Source organism: Pantherophis guttatus, chromosome 10 (assembly GCF_059756535.1).
Source record: "Pantherophis guttatus breed Tessera chromosome 10, ASM5975653v1, whole genome shotgun sequence".
Taxonomy (NCBI): Eukaryota; Metazoa; Chordata; class Lepidosauria; order Squamata; family Colubridae; genus Pantherophis; species Pantherophis guttatus.
In genome coordinates this window covers 195,837-211,977 of record NC_142072.1, presented here as the reverse complement: position 1 = coordinate 211,977, position 16,141 = coordinate 195,837, and the positions used below count along the sequence as shown (strand labels likewise).

Below are 16,141 nucleotides of genomic sequence, written 5' to 3'. Positions count from 1 at the left end.
AAAGTGTGGGGGGGGGCTGCTGGCCTTGGTGGGGACAGCTGGGGGAAAGGCTTCCATGAAGCACGGACCTCAACCAGGGTGAGGAGGTCAGGCAGCTCAAGAGCCTTGGCAGTTGTTGGGTCCAGCAAGGCAGAATTTCCTGGGGGTGGGGGTTGTCCATGGAGATTGGATCTCCAGGCACTCCTTTGTGGAGCCTTCCAGAAGGCAGGAGAGCTGCTGGCTTGCTCAAAAGGTACTCTGTGCATGTGCAAGAACATATTGTCCTGCCTCTGCTTACCAGCTGACCTTTCCTCTTCTCAGGACAACTTTGGCTGTGACCTGCCAGCCGTGGAGGCCGCCATGAAGAAGCACGAGGCTATTGAGGCAGATATCTCCTCCTACCAGGAACGCATCCAGGTGGTGCTGGAACTGGCTCAGGAAGTGGAATCTGAGGGCTACTATGACAGCAGGCGCATCATTGCCCAGAAGGACAACATCTTGCGCCAGTGGGGACTATTGACGGAGCTGGTCAGTGCCCGGCGCACCCGCCTGGAACAGAATGTCGCCCTGCAGAAGATCTTCCAGGAGATGGTCTACATGATTGACTGGATGGAAGACCTGCAGGTCTGGGTCCTCCCCAGGATCTCCTGGGGAGCTTGTGGGGGGGAGCGGTCTATAGGGATCTTGCCTCATCCCCTGCTCAGTAACAAGGGAGATCAGCTGGAAGGTGGGTCCTGCCCCCTGCCATTTTGCCAAGCTGAATCCTGGCAGCTGTATTCGTACACATAGACATGTAGGCTCTGATACCTGATCTCAAAGAACACTGAGTGATATGCAACATCACACAAAACCCCGCAAAATGCACAGAGGGTAAAGAGAGCCAATTGGGGGGCCACCCTGTTCTTTAGGCTGAAGTCAGAGTGTGCCACCCCTCTGAGTCTGGAAACAGAGCACCCCATGGATCCCTTCCAACTTGGCCTGGTCCAGAGGAGATTCCTGGCTCCCTGGTATGTTTTGTCCCCAGAGCAGCATTCTAGAGTGGGTCCATCCCCTGAGCCAGCAGAGGTTTGGTGTGGCTCCAGCCGTGGCCTCTCCTGGGAAAAGAAGCCACTAGTCTTGTCACTGGAACTCATGCCCAATCACCCTGGCAGGCCCAGCTGGCATCGAAGGAGTTCGGGAAGCATCTTCTGGAGGTGGAGGACCTGCTGCAGAAGCACAGCTTGCTGGAGGCCGACCTGTCTGCGCAGCACGACCGGGTCCAGGCCCTCAACGCTGCAGCCCTCAAGTTCTCGGAGCTGCAAGGTGATCCTTGGGGCCTGATTGGCAGTAGCGGGGGGCACTTATGGTCTCATTGTGCAGGCTCTCACCACACGTTCTGGGTGTCCTTCCTCCCCCAGGCTACCAGCCTTGCGACCCCCAGATTATTTGCAACCGCGTCAGCCACGTCCAGGGCTGCCAGGAGCGGCTGCAGGAGCTGGCGTCCAAGCGGCGGAAGGAGCTGGAGGCCTCCCGCCAGCTGTGGTCCTTCCTGCAGGAGGTAGAGGAGGCCGAGGCCTGGGTGCGGGAGAAGGAGCACATACTGTCGTCCTCCCAGAGCTTTGGCAAGGACCTGGACAGTGTGGCCAAGCTGCTGAGCAAGCACAACCTGCTCCTGAGTGAGATGAGCGGCCGCCGCTCCCTGCTGCAGGCGGCCATGCGGCAGGGTGAGCAGGCCTTGCTGCGCAAGCGCTTCGGCCTGGGCAATGTGCAGGAGAAGATCCGGGACGTGCGCCTGCACTGGAAGAAGCTGGAGGGGCTGGCGGCTGTCCACCTGCAGAAGCTGCAAGGGGCCCTGAGCTTCCATCAGTTCAGTGCCGACACGGACGACTTAGTAGCCTGGCTTCAGGATGCCTACCGCCTAGTCTCCAGTGATGACTTTGGGCATGATGAGCACTCCACCCGCTCGCTGGTCAAGAAGCATAAGGGGGTGATGCAGGAGATTGACAAGCACCGGGCAACGGTCCTGGCCCTGCGGAAGCAGCTGGCCGCCCTGGCGCCTGAGTACCATGAGACCATGGAGGTGCAGATCCGCATCGTGGAAGTGGAGCAGCTGTACGAGGAGGTGGCTGAGGTGGCCGTGCTGCGGTGCCAGTGGCTGCAAGATGCCCTGGCTGTGTACCACCTCTTTGGCGAGGTGAACGCCTGTGAGATCTGGCTTGACGAGAAGGAGCAGTGGCTCAATCGGATGGAAGTGCCTGAGAAGCTGGAGGATGTGGAGGCGGTCCAGCACCGGTAGGAGAGGCAGTGGAGAGAAAGATGGGGATGCGGTTGTTCGGGGCCCAAACACCTTGGCCTTCTTTCTTTAGTTGCTATTTCTTCCCCCCCCTCTTCCGCCCAGGCGGGCTGTCTTTTCAGGGTGAGTTGGGCTGATCTCGCCTCCCTTCCCATGCAGGTTTGAAAGCCTCGACCAAGAGATGAACAGCCTGATGGGTCGCATCCTGGATGTTAACGAAATAGTTCAGCAACTGGTTGATGGGGGCCACCCTAGTTCCTCTGAAGTCCGATCCTGCCAGGATCATCTCAACAGCAGGTAGGAAGTGCCCTTCTCTGGAGGGAGAGGGCAGCCCAGCTGAACGTCTGGCATGAAGGCCGGCACCCTCCTCTCTGAGCCACGTACAGGCCAGGGGGGGTGGCAGCTTCTCCTAGTCTGTCCCCAGAAAACCTTCCGGGACCTGGGTGCTCCCCTCTCTTTTCAGATCTGGGTCCCTTTGGGCTGCTCCACTGAGAGCAAACAAGGAAGGAGGGACAGGCTGCTGGAGACCCTCAGGCAATTGCCCCATCAGCTCACTGCAGCTTCCCCTCTGTCCTGCCTCCCCCAACCCCTGGACGCTTGGCCGTGGATTGCCAGAGCCAAACACTGCAGGAAGAGCAGTTATATCTCTTTCCTCCTGCAAGAAATCCCTGCATGCTCAGCCAGGGGAGGACAGCCTTTCTTACAACTGGGCACTGTACCGTGTGTCCACCATCTCTCTCCCTCATTCCTTCCTTTAAAAAAAAAAAAAAGAAAAGAAATTATTTTTATTTCTCATAAACACATTTACATGTACAGTCATTTTCATCATTTTTCATTCATATTTTCTTTTAACTTTCATTTTTCATGACTGCTCTTTTACCCTTTACCTTTACTCCAACCTTTCTTCTCCTCCCTTTCTCTTTCTTCCTCTCTTCTCCTTCTTCCTTCGTTCTTTCTCTCCTTCTCTTTCCTACTTCCCCTTCCCTTCCCCACTTCTAACCTTCTCCTCTACTCCTCTTTCCTCTCCCTTTTCTTCCTCTCCTTTTCTCTTCTTTCTCCTCTCCTCTCCTCTCTTCTCCCTTCCTCTCTCTCTCCTCCTTCCCCTCTCTCCTGTTGTTTCCCTTTTCAGTTCAATCTAAAGTGGTATTCGAGCAGCCCTGATTTTCTAATTATCTTTATTCTCATTTCAATTTCTTATTCAATTATTATTTATTTTTATTTCATCATTTGCGTACATTTTTATAATATCTCACTTTTTTCCCTTTTACAACCCCCCCCCCCTTTCTCCTTTTACTTGACATCATCTGGGTATTTATTTTTCTAATTGTTTTCTCTCATCTATTCTCTATTTTATTTCTATATCCTTATTCATATTTCTTTTCTAACCAATCATAAAATTTATCCCATGTCTTGAAATACATCGACTCCTCTTTAGTTTTTATTCTCAATGTTAATCTGTTCATTTCTGCACATTCTAAAATTTTATAATTTCTCCTTCCAACGGGATTTTATCTGCTTTCCAGTTTTGTGCAAATACAATTCTAGCTGCTGCTATTATATGACTAATCAAATATGTATCTTTTTTACTATATTTCTCTGGTACAATTCCCAATAAGAATATCTCTGGTTTTAACTCTATATGTTGCTGCAGCATTCCCTCTAACCTCACATTCCTTCCTCAAGCACTGAGCAGAACCCTAATCAGGACTCTGGTGCTCGGTCACAGCTGAACACAGCGTTGCTCCAAAGGTCCAGATCCTGCTGGCCCACCCACGTGCTGGACAGGGGGGGCAAGTGTGTCTCTTCTTCCCATACCCTCATCATGACCTTTCCCATGCTTGTCATCCCTTTCCTGGTTCCGTGGGGTGACTAGGTGGAACCGAGTGGTGGAGCTGGTGGAGGAGAAGAAAAACCACCTTGGGTCCATCCTGAAGATCCAGAACTACCTGCTGGAGTGCAGCGAGATTAAGTCTCAGATCCGGGAGAAGCGCAAGGCCATCGAGTCCACCCAGTACAGCAGTGGCGACCTGGGCAGCGTCCTCTCGCTCCAGCGCCGCCTCTCCACCATCGAAGCAGCCCTGGTACTCCTGGAGCCCCGGCTGGTTGAGCTGCAGCAGGAGGGGGAGTCCTTGGCCACCACCCACCCTGCCCAGGCCATGGAGGTCCTCATGCAGTTCGAGGAGATCAGCGAGGAGTGGGAAGCTTTAAAGAAGACACTGCAGGGCTGCGAGGACTCGCTGACGGTGGCCAGCAGGTCAGCGGGACCAGTGGCTGGGGGCAGGGCATGGGGCTCGCCACAGGTGGCCAACGCGAGTGCTGGAATCGGAGAAGGCCAGGGAGGCCAATCTTGGCCTCTCACTGCCCTGGCCTCTCCTTGCAGGCTGCAGCAGTTCATCCAGGACCTGGACAGCTTCCTGACCTGGCTGGTGAAGACCCAGGCAGCCATGGCCTCACCCGGGGAGGAGCTGCCGGGGGATCTCTCGGAGGCTGAGCGGCTGCTGCACCACCATGCTCTGCTCAAGGAGGAGATCAGCCGCTATGAGGAGGATTATGCCAAGATTCAGGCTGTCAATGATGTGCTGGCACTGGAGGAAGCTGAGTTGCCCTACCTGTCCCTCCAGCAGTGGCTGCAGAAGCTGGAGGTGGGCTGGAACAAGCTGCTGGAGAGCTGGGAGCACCGCCGGGAGGTCCTGGTGCAGGCACACATCTTCTTCCTCTTCCTGCGTGATGCCAAGCAGGCCGAAGTTTGTCTGTACAACCAGGTAATCTTCGATGCGGCCTGGCATCGCTCTCCTCCACAGCAGGGCAGATGTGGCACAGTGCCGCCCCTGAGCTGTGGTGGGAACTGAGGAGGCAGAACTGGGAGGGCCTCCTGCCTGCCAGTTGCTGCACCCCTGGCTTCGGAGGAGGCCACCCACTTCCCTGCTTCTCAGCCCTGGGGAGCTCAGAAGGGGCCTGCTCTGGAGGGAAGCTGCCCTGAGGTGTTTGGCCAGCCTGTTCGGCCCCGTGGCACCCATGGGACTTGCCCAGGTCTGCACCATCCCTTGACTGTCTGCCCCACAAAAGATGGGTTATTCCAGCTTTCCCCAGGCCTTGGTGGCCTCTGAAGAGTCTGGCCAGTGGCTGAGAAGGTCGGGCTTCTCCCCAGACACAGAGAGTCTGCCTGCTTGGGGCTAAGGGTGTCAAAGTTGCCAAGCCAACCTCAGTCTGGCCTGGCAGGACATGGGATCTCTGGGGTAGATTCAATCATACCCACTGAAGCAGCGGTGAAATCTACTTACTTTTGCTACTGGTTTGGGTGCGCTCCCGCGTGGGAGCGCACGCTCTATGCCTCTTCTATGCATGCGCAGAACCTTCTTTTTGAGATCGGTCTTTTAAATATGCTGAAATCTTCGCCATCTCTGCAAAACTGGCTATCTTCAAAGTCCATTCTTCAATAGTGGGCATAGCATCATTTTTTCAATATTGACCTATCAATAATCTCGCTGCTGTCACCATTTTTTTTTTAAAATTTGATTTATATGCCGCCCTTCTCCGGAGACTCAGGGCGGCTTACAATGCGTTAAGCGATAGTCTTCATACTTTTGTATATTTTATACAAAGTCAGCTTATTGCCCCCACAAACTGGGTCCTCATTTCACCTACCTTAGAAAGGATGGAAGGCTGAGTCAACCTTGAGCCTTGGAGAGATTCGAACCAGCAGAAATTGCAGGCAGCTGTGTTAATAACAGGGTGCATAGACCACTGTACTATCAAGGCTCTTATACAATATCAGCTTTGTTTCACCCAATGTAAAACCCTTAGCTATACCCAATAAAAACAGTTGTGGAGAAAACTGAAGTTTTTTCTTCAAAACATTTTGCATAACCCACCAAATTTTTATCCAAAAAGCCTTTACTTTCTTACAAGTCCACCACATATGATAATATGTGGTATCTAAGCAATCACATCTCCAGCATTTGGTTGAACATTAGGATACATACACGATAATTTCTTAGGATCTAAATGCCACCTATAAAACATTTTATAAAAATTTTCCCTCAGATTCTGCGACTGTGTAAATTTAACATTCTGGACCCATATTTTTTCCCATGTTTCCAACATCACTGGTTCTGCAAAATTTTGTGCCCACTTTATCATACAATCTTTAACCAATTCATTTTCCGAATCCCTTTCTAGCAAAACATTATAAACCCTCTTAATATGCATTGGACCTTTCTCTTTTATATGTCTAACCAATTCTTCTTCATGCATCATTATACCAGTTTTTTGATCTTCTTTCCATCTCAGTTGAAGTTGATTATACTGTAGCCAAGTTAAATTAATCCCTTCTTCCAACAGTATTTCTAATGTCTTTAATTGCCATCTGCCCCCATCCATAAAAAGAACTTCTTTGTATAAACCCGAGTGACATTATATTTGTATTCCACATGATATGACCAAGATCCAGTCATAACGGTATTTTGTAATCCCATTTGAATCGGTGCTTCTTCCAAACTCTCATCAAAGAGTTCCTAAGTATGTGGCTTTTGAATACTTTATCCACTTTGTTCTCATAGAATAAATATGCATGCCAACCAAATTCAAGATCATGACTTTCTATATTCAGTATTCCAGTCTTTATCCTTCCAAACCAATTGTAGGTTTGGAAATTTAAGGCCTCCCCTTTCTGGAACATCTTGCATAATTTTCAGTTTGACTCTCGGCTTTTTCTCATTCCAGACAAACTTATTCAGTCCATTTTGCCATTCTCTCAATTGCTTATCACTTTTAAGCACCAGAATCATTTGAAACAAAAAGAGAAATCTAGGCAAAACGTTCATCTTAACTGCTGCTATTCTTCCAAGCAACGACAGCTGCAGTTTTTTCCACGTCTCCATATCCTTTTGTACCTCGCCACAACACCTCATAATTATTTTGAAATAATTTTATATTTGAGTCTGCAACTTGTACTCCTAAATATTTAACTTTTGATATTATTTCAAAGCCTGCCTTGCTTTCAAGTTCCTGCTTACGATCTTGTGTCATATTTTTAACAATCATCTTAGTCTTTTTCTGGTTCAGTCTAAATCCTGATATCATACCATATTCTTTTATAATGTCTTTCATCTGAATTATTGATTCCATCGGCTGTGTTAGGGTAACAACCAGATCATCTGCAAATGCCCTGGTCCTATAATCCTCATGCCTAATAGCTATGCCATGTTTGAATTGTATTGTATTGTATTCAACAAGACTTCTAATGTTAAAATAAATAACAATGGGGATAGCGGACAACCTTGTCTTGTTCCTTTTTCAATACTAAAATTTGTAGTCAGACTTCCATTAATAATAATTTGTGCCGTTTGTTGTTGATAAATTGCTGAAACCGCCTGTATAAACTGATCCCCAAAGTCCATTTTTCTCAAAATCTTTAGTAGAAAATTCCAATCCACTCTATCAAAGGCCTTCTCCGGATCCAGAAACACCAGCACTGCAGATATCTGTTTATTCTTCTCAAGATAGTCCAATAAGTTTATTATTTGCCTTACATTATCTTTCATGTATCTGCCTTCTATAAATCCTGCTTGGTCATGATGAATCACCTCTTGAATAACTGGCATTAACCTGTTGGCTAATACTTTTGCGAAAATTTTATAATCATTGTTCAGAAGAGATATTGGTCTATAATTCTCAGGTTTTTTAAGACCTGCTTGCTCTTTCAGTATTGCGCAGAACCTTCTGTGCACATGCAGATGGTTAAAAAATGGGACATAATGACATCCCAGTGGGTGGACAGAGTCTCCATGGGTGGGGGGGATTTCACCGCTGCACTGAAGGTGTGCAACAGGCTGAGTCTGGATACCAAATTTATCCCCTTGCTGGGTTTCCTACGCTGCCAGAGGGCCAGTTTGCAAAGGGCTAACACTAGCTAATCATAGCAGAAATGGGGTAGCTTCTTTTCTGACCAACAGATTTTATTAAAAGGCAAGAAAGTCTTCCTGCACCTCACCAGACCTTAGATGGTGGAGTGCAATCCAGGATTTTAAAAGGCAGCAAGGCGGTGTGTGGGGGGGTGGGGTGGTGTTATGCAGGGCCTTGCCTTGTTGGAGCTCCTTTTCTCTGCAGATTTGGGGGCTGGCAGCTGGGTGTGTGCGTGGAGTTCTCACCAGCAGGCACAACTGCTGAGTCTGTGGCTGGACTTTCACAGAATGCCCACCCTTAATATATGCTAAGCCCCTCTAGTTAGTTCTCCAGAAGGAAGAGGAAGTTGGAGCCAATATAGTTCTTTTAGTCTTCTAACAAGGGGATGAGGGATTTTAATCAATTTTTCCTTCATAAATTCGACTTCTGACAAGCGTACGCTCTTATGTAACCCATTGCCAGCACCCATTTAGGAGAGGGGTTGGCAAGGGGGTGAGAGCATAGGATTTCTGCCTGCTTTTATCCTCCGGGGTGGGGTGGCCTTACACTGTGGGGGTCATTGTCTTCTCAGGTAAATTATGGCAGATTTCTAGATGCATTTTAAGCCTTTGTATGCCAAAAGAATAAGTGTGTTGGTTGGGCATTCGGTGGTTGAAAACGTTCTCGACAGTTCTCTCCTATATCCTTATTTAAAAAGAAGAAAGCTTTTGCAAGGAAGTGAGCCAAGCACTGGGTGGAGATCACAGCTGTCTTCCTTAAGGAAACCCTGCAGGGCTGTTTCTCCCTGGGGGCATGCTGGGGGAGGGGGCAGGCTTATTCTCTGAAGCTTTCATGGCATTGCAGAGCAAAAGCACCACCTCCACGTCAGAGGGTTGCAAGGAGTTGGTACAACTGCAGGCCCACCATCCCTGAGGCTGGGCCCTGATCCGAACAGGGGTGGGGTGGGGGATGAAGAAAGAGCAGTGGCTGAGGGATAATTGCAGCCCATGCAGAGATGCCTTTTGCACTTGCCCCCCCGCCCCCGCCCTGGCTTCTTGTCTTGAGCCATAAAATCCAATTTCTGTTGTATCTTGGAGTCTGGGCAGAGGGTCATTCAGATTTGGGTTTTCAACCAGCTGTGTCACAAACAGTTTTTTGGGTGGTGGGCTTGCTGGGTTAACTCTGAATGCAAAAAGTTTGACTTGTTTGCACAATGTTTTCCTCCCAATTCAATATCAAATAAATTCTGATATAATATTTTGCCCTTTTATTATCTCCAGCCTTGACCATATCAGCCTTTTCATTGGCTTGCCCTGATCACTTTCCCACCTAGAGCAAAAGACAGAGTTGTGCATTTTCTACCTGGCTGCCTTGTAGCTTCATCCAGGGCACAGCTGCCTGCCTTTAAAACTTCGCTGCATGGTAGCCTTATCTATGTCATGCTGCTTCTGGTTTTGTTTTCACGCAGGTTTATCTTGTGCACAGCATCCTGATGTTTGCAAAGCCTTCAACCAATGTGTTAAGGTGGGGAGGGGGCTCAGCCTTGTGGATGATGTAATTGGAGGTCTCCCGCCCCCCTGGCCTGGCTTCCACGGTTCTTGCAGAAAGTCTACGTAGGAGCATCTCAATCAGCTGAAGGAAGCAGGAGGGTTTTGACGGCTGTGGCCTCAGCCCGCTCTTTGGCGTTGTTGCAGGAAGCCACGCTGGCCCACACAGAGCTGCCCACAACAGTGGAAGGCGTGGAGAAGGCAATCAAGAAGCAGAAAGAGTTCATGACCACCATGGAACTCCAGATGCAAAAGACCACAGTGGCTCTCAAGGCGGGCGAGTGCCTGATTCGGCAAGGCAACCTCTATAGTGAGCGGGTGAAGGACAAAATGGAGACCCTCCGGGCAAAGTAAGCAGGTGGTCAGCAGAAGTCCCCCCCACCAGTGCAAAACCCACAGGACCTGCCCAGGTCTTCTGCTTCAACCCTTGCCTGCCTGGAGGGGCTAAACAGAGTGCTGGGAAGTTCCTCCCCGGGTCAGAATCCCAGGGTGTCTGCATGCCTTTTCCTGCTGCTCTCCCTGTGGCCTGAGCCCAGCCTTGCTGACTAGGAGCAGACAAACCCTTGGCCAGCCCCAGTCATGTAGACTTTGCAATGGGGAGAAAAGCTGCAGGCAGCCCCTCACACCTGTTGCACGAGGGCCCCTAGGCCTGAGGATGGCATTGACCAAAGGGAAAAGGTTCCACACTCAAGCCCCAGAGAAATAAACGCCAGTTCCTCCCTTCCCCCACCGGGTGCCTTGAGGAGCTGTGGTGGAACTGTGGCCATTTACAAGTGTTTGGATGCTGCTGGTTGGGGAAGGCACCACATCCCCCCCCCCCCATCTGCAGGCCAGAGATTGGCTCTCAATCTCCCTCAGGTGACTGTCTGGCTGTATTCCCCACAGCACCCAGGCCTTGGGTCCAAGCAAGGTGCTAGATCCACTAAGATGAAGGAGGGCTGCAGCAAAAGGGCTGGGGTCTGAAGGAACATGCTGGGAGGGGCTGCTTCTCCCCCTTCTCCTTAGAAGCATGTCTTTGCAAAGGGCCAAGAGCTAGTTTCTTTTGACAACTTAATTGGTGTCATATTCCAAATCTAGTTTCCTGCTCCAGATAGCCTTTTTTTTTTTTAGCCCAAAGCAGGAGGGGCAGAGGTGTCCCTTTGAGGGGCGGGTGTTATTATTACCACTGTCATCATCTATTTGTCCAATCAATATCTTGATCTTTGAACTTATAGTGATTTGGGTTCTTAAAGAGGAATGCAAACATCACATTCTCTCTGGTGGCATTTTTGTAGGTTTGTGAAGCGGGGAGTCACTTTGACTACTAAGCTCCCGTTTGGCTGTTGGGAGGTTAATAAAAAAGGGGCTTCTGGGAGCACAGAGACCTTCCCTGGGTGCAAAGGGCTCTGAAGCCAGCCCTGCCTCCACATCCCTTCACTGAGCAGAAAGGGGGCCTGGCTGGTTAAGATACCAGGAAGGGCTAAAAGGGGGCAGGGGCCCACGTGCCAGGCAGAATCCTCCTGGGAAGGAAGCTAAGTAGGTTGACCAGTTTGCTCTCCTTGCAGGAGTGGACAAAATGTCCAGCTGGCCAACCTCTGGATGCTGCGTCTCACTGACCACCTGGAGCTGCAGCGCTTCCTGCAAAGTTGCCATGAGGTATGGAACCCGGGGACTTCGGGTGTGGTGGTGGTGTATGCCCAAGAGGCCAGAAGAAACCAGGGGCTGGAAGGTGGCAGACGTAGGGGACCCCTGCCCCAGTTACACTCCCCCCAAATGCAGCTAGTCCTTTGGAGGGCCCCAGAAAGGATGTGCCTGGGAGGTTGTTCTGCTTTGGCCAGAGAAATCTGGCAGTGAAAGACCTCCCCCCCTCCCTTTGCAAAAGGGCAGGGTAGTGTTGATTGTTTTGGGGGTTTTCATGAGGGAATATTCGAGCATGCTGCCTTAATCTATGCCCACAGCTCAACCAACAGGATGAGCTGGCCTTTAGGAGGGTCTGGGGGCGGGAGGGAGTATAGGTGGAAAGAGTAAAGCAGAAGGATCCAAGGATCAGAGTTACTCAGAGCTTTCCCCTCTCGTTTGTTAGCAAAAGGAATGTAGCTCTATCTCCCCCTTTCCTCGGGGTCCGGTGGGCATTGCATTCGCGGGGCGGTCTACCCCTCTATCCCCCCCCCCGCCCCAAGCACAGTTGCCGGCCTTCCCGAGACCCCGCGATCCGCGGCTGTTCCTTCAAGATTCTAATTCGGCCTGGTTGAGTTTCGCCTCCCCTAAGGTTGCCGTTGGGAGGGGCCGGCTATGGGGGATGCCTGATAGCACCACCACCCCCCCGGTTGTACGGCACGCGGTGACCCGGGCTTTTCGATTTCCCACGGCCCTCCAAGCGAGGACTCGGCTTGAAGCCCCTCCGGCCTGCGCTGCCCCTTCCCGAGGCCGAGGGGAGACACTCCCAGCGGGGCGGGGGTCCCTTCGCGGCACACGACCTCCCCCCACACCCCGCACAGAGTTTCCCCCCGCCTCGGAGTGGCCTGGCTGGGAGGAATGAGCGGTTTGAGCCCCTCTCCACCCCCCACCCCCGCGAAAACCGTTCTCCGAAAGCGAGCGGCCCCCCTTCCCCTCCCCTCCCCGCGAACTGGGGATGAGCCGGGCGGGCGGAAGGGAGGGCGACTCCGCGGCTGCCAGCTCTTTCGCTGCAGCGCGCCGGCCGGGATCGGGGCGCTGGGGACCGTGACGCGGCAGGGTCTGGGCTCGGCTACAAGCCGCCGGGCGGAGGCGTCCTCTGCGCAGGTAGGAGGAGGCGAAGGGAGCCCGGGCCGAGTGGGGGGGGGCTCTTCGGAGCCAGGCTGAGCGCGCCTCCCCGCCCGTCTCTCTCGCAGCTGGATGGCTGGGTGGCGGAGAAAGAGGCGCTGATGGCCGGCGAGGCGCCTCGTGACAAGGACGCGCCGTCATGGAAGCAGCAGCCGCCGCCGGCCCCCAAGCGATGGCTCCGGCACCGCGCCTTCATGGCCGAGCTGGCGCAGAATAAGGAGTGGCTGCACAAGATCGAAAAGGTGGGTGCGGGAGGAGCGAGGCTGGGGGCTTGCCTGGCGGGGGAGGAGAGACCCCCTCGCCTCCGGCCGGCTGATGACGCAGGGCGCGCTTCGGGCGGCGCGTTGTTCGGCTCAGGTAGAGAGCCCGTCTCCCCTCCCCTCCCCCCTCCGCACTGCGTCTTGGAGGATGCTCCGGGGAAGATGCCCGGAGCCTCCTGAGGGGCTCTGCTCTGCCTTGGCCCGGGAGCCCCGGGGGGGGGATGCAAGCGCCTCCCCTTCGCTCCGCAGCCTGTGCTTGGCCTGTTCTGTGTCTGTCGCCAGATGTGATATGCGGTGCCTGCTCCCTGGCTGGAAGGTTGGCTGACCTGCAGCTGCGGGGCTTTTGCCGGTGGGGAAGGGACCGTAGCTCTGTCTATGAAGAGACTCGGAGACGGCACCTGGCAAGCGGGGGGGGGGGTTGCTCACCTGGGGGGGGGCTGCCCTGGGAAGAGCAGGTATGGTAGAAGAGGCTCTGGGCTGAATCTGGCCTGGAGGGAGGTGGTTCTGGGACCAGGCCGCCTGACTTGGGCTGGGGCGGTGGGCTGAACATCCGGTATATCCCTTACTTGCCAAGGAAGGGCTCATTTGCGCCTGCAGGTAGCGTGGAGAGTTGAGTAACGTGCTTGAAACGATGCTGTTTCTCAGGTGAGAGTGAACCCCTTGGGGGCAGGGAATGAGAAAGAAGAAGGGGGGTTTCTTGGCACTAGCCCTGAGAGTGTCCGGATTAGTTTGGAGCTGCTGCTTGATGTGCTGTGAATGCAGAATAGATGGCAATAATTAGAGGGCAGCTCCTACCCCGATGGCACCGCATGGTATAGCTGGAGATACAGGTCTCTTCTGAATTTGGGCACCAGATATCTCTTGCCACAGGCCCAGAACCCCTTCTTTCCTTCAGTCTGCATTCCTCTGAAGGGGTGATCCCGGGAGCAACTGATCCCAGTCGCTTTGTGGCCCTGCGACAAAGCGACTGACACTGCAGGGATCTCAGGGCAGCAGGAAACCCTCTGCATGGCAGACCACTTGCTTTGGGTGTCAAAAATTTGGGCCATCCAGAAGGGTCCCCAGGCAGCATCCAAGCACCCACTTTTTCCTCTATGGAAGATCTCAGCAAGCCGAGTGGAACAGGAAACCCCAGGCTGAGTGAGTGGAGGGAGGCCCATATTCTCACAGGAGATTCCAGTGAGATTCCACAGGAAATTTCAGGGGGCCGGGGGAGGCCTTGGCTATGCCTTGGCATTGGTTTTGCTCAGGGTAAACATTGACAGAGAAGTGTGTAGGTTAAACTAGCCTGCCTGCGTCCTGCATAAATTGGGCTAACCCACCAGTAAAGGTCTGGCAGGCAGGAGGAGGCTGGGGTATTATGCACAACTGTGTCTGATGTCTGATGTCTTGACCCTGTGGCCTGGGCAGGATGCTGCTTGCCTAGGGGCTTTGCTGGAGACCTGCAGGCGGTGCCCAGGGAGGCATTGGACTGATGAAGCCACTCAGGTAGTTTGCTGCAGCTTCCCAAGACCTGTCCTGCAAGGGTTAGGGTTAAGGTTAGGTCTGCAGGCAGGGAAGATGGCTTATGTACAGCTGCAGTGGGAGCTACTGCCCTCCCGGCCGCTCCCCCTCCCACCTGACATAAGCCAAGGCAGTTAGGAGGGCTGTGTTTTTGGCAGCCTTGTGCACCCCCCCCCCACGAAGACTCTCATCGAAGGGTTCCTGAAGGGAACAATCAGAGCATTAGAGCAAAGATGGCAGGGGGGGTTGCCCCTCTGGAGAAGACTCCCTCTTTTCCAGATCAACGGAGAGGAAGGGAAGGCTGCTGAGCTAGTACAGCGGGGATGGGGGTGGGCACATCCCGTTTCTCTCCTTCGGCTGTTCTTGTGCATCCAATGACGGCAACTCCTCCGTCATTAGACAGGGACAAGGGGGCAAGACGAGCGGCTCCCTGCTAGATGGGCTGCCCCATCTCAGGGTGAGGGACAAAGGGAGCGCTGGCTGAAAGCACAGCTGGGTCTGCAGAGCCATTCTCGGGCCCTTTCAAAGCCCGGAGCCAATGAGAGAGGGGAGAATTGTGTTCTCCAGGGCTGCAGACAGCAGTTCTGGGGAACCTGTGTTTAGACTAAGCTCCCAGGATGGGAGTGCATGGGTCTCCCTCGACTGGTGGCAAAAGCTGCTCAGGTTGTTGAGCCACAATGTATGGTGGCGGTGGTGGTCAACACGCCTAGCGACAACCTGCCACTGGTGTTGGCGAGTCAGAGGTCAGACCAACTAGTAAAGTTCCAAGGCCACTCGCGTGGCAGGGTGCAAACAAAGGGAGTAGGAGGATTTCTTAGGGAGGTAATGAACGACCATTTAGGAAATGAATTACCTAACAAATTCCTCTTTTTTTTTTTTCTGGGTGTGCATTTCTAACATTCCTTCCCTTACTTTCCCGGCTTCCCCACAATCCCGCAGAAACTTAGGGAACGTTTTTAGGAAGGGGCTGATGAGGAATCCAGACTCCCAAGTTGTGCCCAGAGGCCCAGGAAGCCTTGGCTCAGCTTCTCAAGGGCACAGCCGGAAAGCTTCCTTCACTTTGGGGCCCTTCGGAGCTGGAGGCATTGGGCCCAGCATCCAGGGCCATTGGCAGAATGCATGGGGCGCTGTGCCAGCTCTTCTTTCTTTCCCTTGCCACTAGGAGGGGCAGCGGCTGATTCAGGAGAAACCTGAGTTAGCGGAAACGGTGAGGAAAAAGCTGGGCGAAATCCGGCAGTGCTGGGCAGAGCTGGAGTCAGCCACCCAGATGAAGGCCCAGCAGCTCCTGGAAGCCACCCAGGCCGACCGGATAGTGCAGAGCTATGTGGAGCTGGACAAGCAGCTTCTGCACATGGAGAGCCAGCTGCAGATGGTGGACGCTGGGCCAGACCTGGCCAGTGTAAACAGCAACCTCAAGAAGCTACAGGTGGGTTGCAGGAGGTCAGCAAAGGGTCTTTGAGAAGAGGTTTGGGTGCTTTGAGGGTGGACTTCCAAAGGGCATCTGGCTTTGCGGTTCCAGTTGTGCGAAGGCTTTGCCAGTTTGGACTTCTCCAGGGCAGAACATTCAGGGCAACGGCCCCGGCTCAGATGTTTCCTGAGATGCTGAAATGCCCGGACCTCTTTTAGCTTCCCAGGACAGCACTGAAAGAAAGGGCAACACACTGCAAATGAAAAAAAAAATGCAGCAGGTGCTGAAACCAGAAGCCTCCTTAATTACCTCCTGCACCCTCCAACCAGCTCTGGTTGGTACTGGGGGGATGAGGGTTGCCTGGAGTAACCTTGGACAGCAGTGAGCCAGCCTTGCCCCTCCCCCCTCGAAAGTTTATGGAGCCCCAGGAAAAGAGTTCAACAGCCAGGAGACAAGGAGAGCCTGTGGAGATGCTGGGGTGCAAAGGGGTGCCTGCTTGGCCGGCCTG

The 16,141-nt window shown here is 52.9% G+C and overlaps 1 protein-coding gene across 2 annotated transcripts in view; it reads left to right on the top strand.

Annotated features, from left to right (window-relative positions):
* SPTBN4 (spectrin beta, non-erythrocytic 4) overlaps positions 1-16,141 on the top strand; it is a 35,712-nt gene that overhangs the window by 7,789 nt on the left and 11,782 nt on the right. For both annotated transcript variants that reach the window (XM_034438369.3, XM_087876146.1), the window contains 10 exons: positions 301-603; positions 1,131-1,281; positions 1,377-2,250; positions 2,411-2,548; positions 4,125-4,505; positions 4,632-5,013; positions 9,829-10,031; positions 11,226-11,316; positions 12,531-12,704; positions 15,388-15,651. In XM_034438369.3, the coding sequence (XP_034294260.1) occupies positions 301-603; positions 1,131-1,281; positions 1,377-2,250; positions 2,411-2,548; positions 4,125-4,505; positions 4,632-5,013; positions 9,829-10,031; positions 11,226-11,316; positions 12,531-12,704; positions 15,388-15,651 (2,961 nt within the window). The remainder of the gene's footprint in view (positions 1-300; positions 604-1,130; positions 1,282-1,376; positions 2,251-2,410; positions 2,549-4,124; positions 4,506-4,631; positions 5,014-9,828; positions 10,032-11,225; positions 11,317-12,530; positions 12,705-15,387; positions 15,652-16,141) is intronic.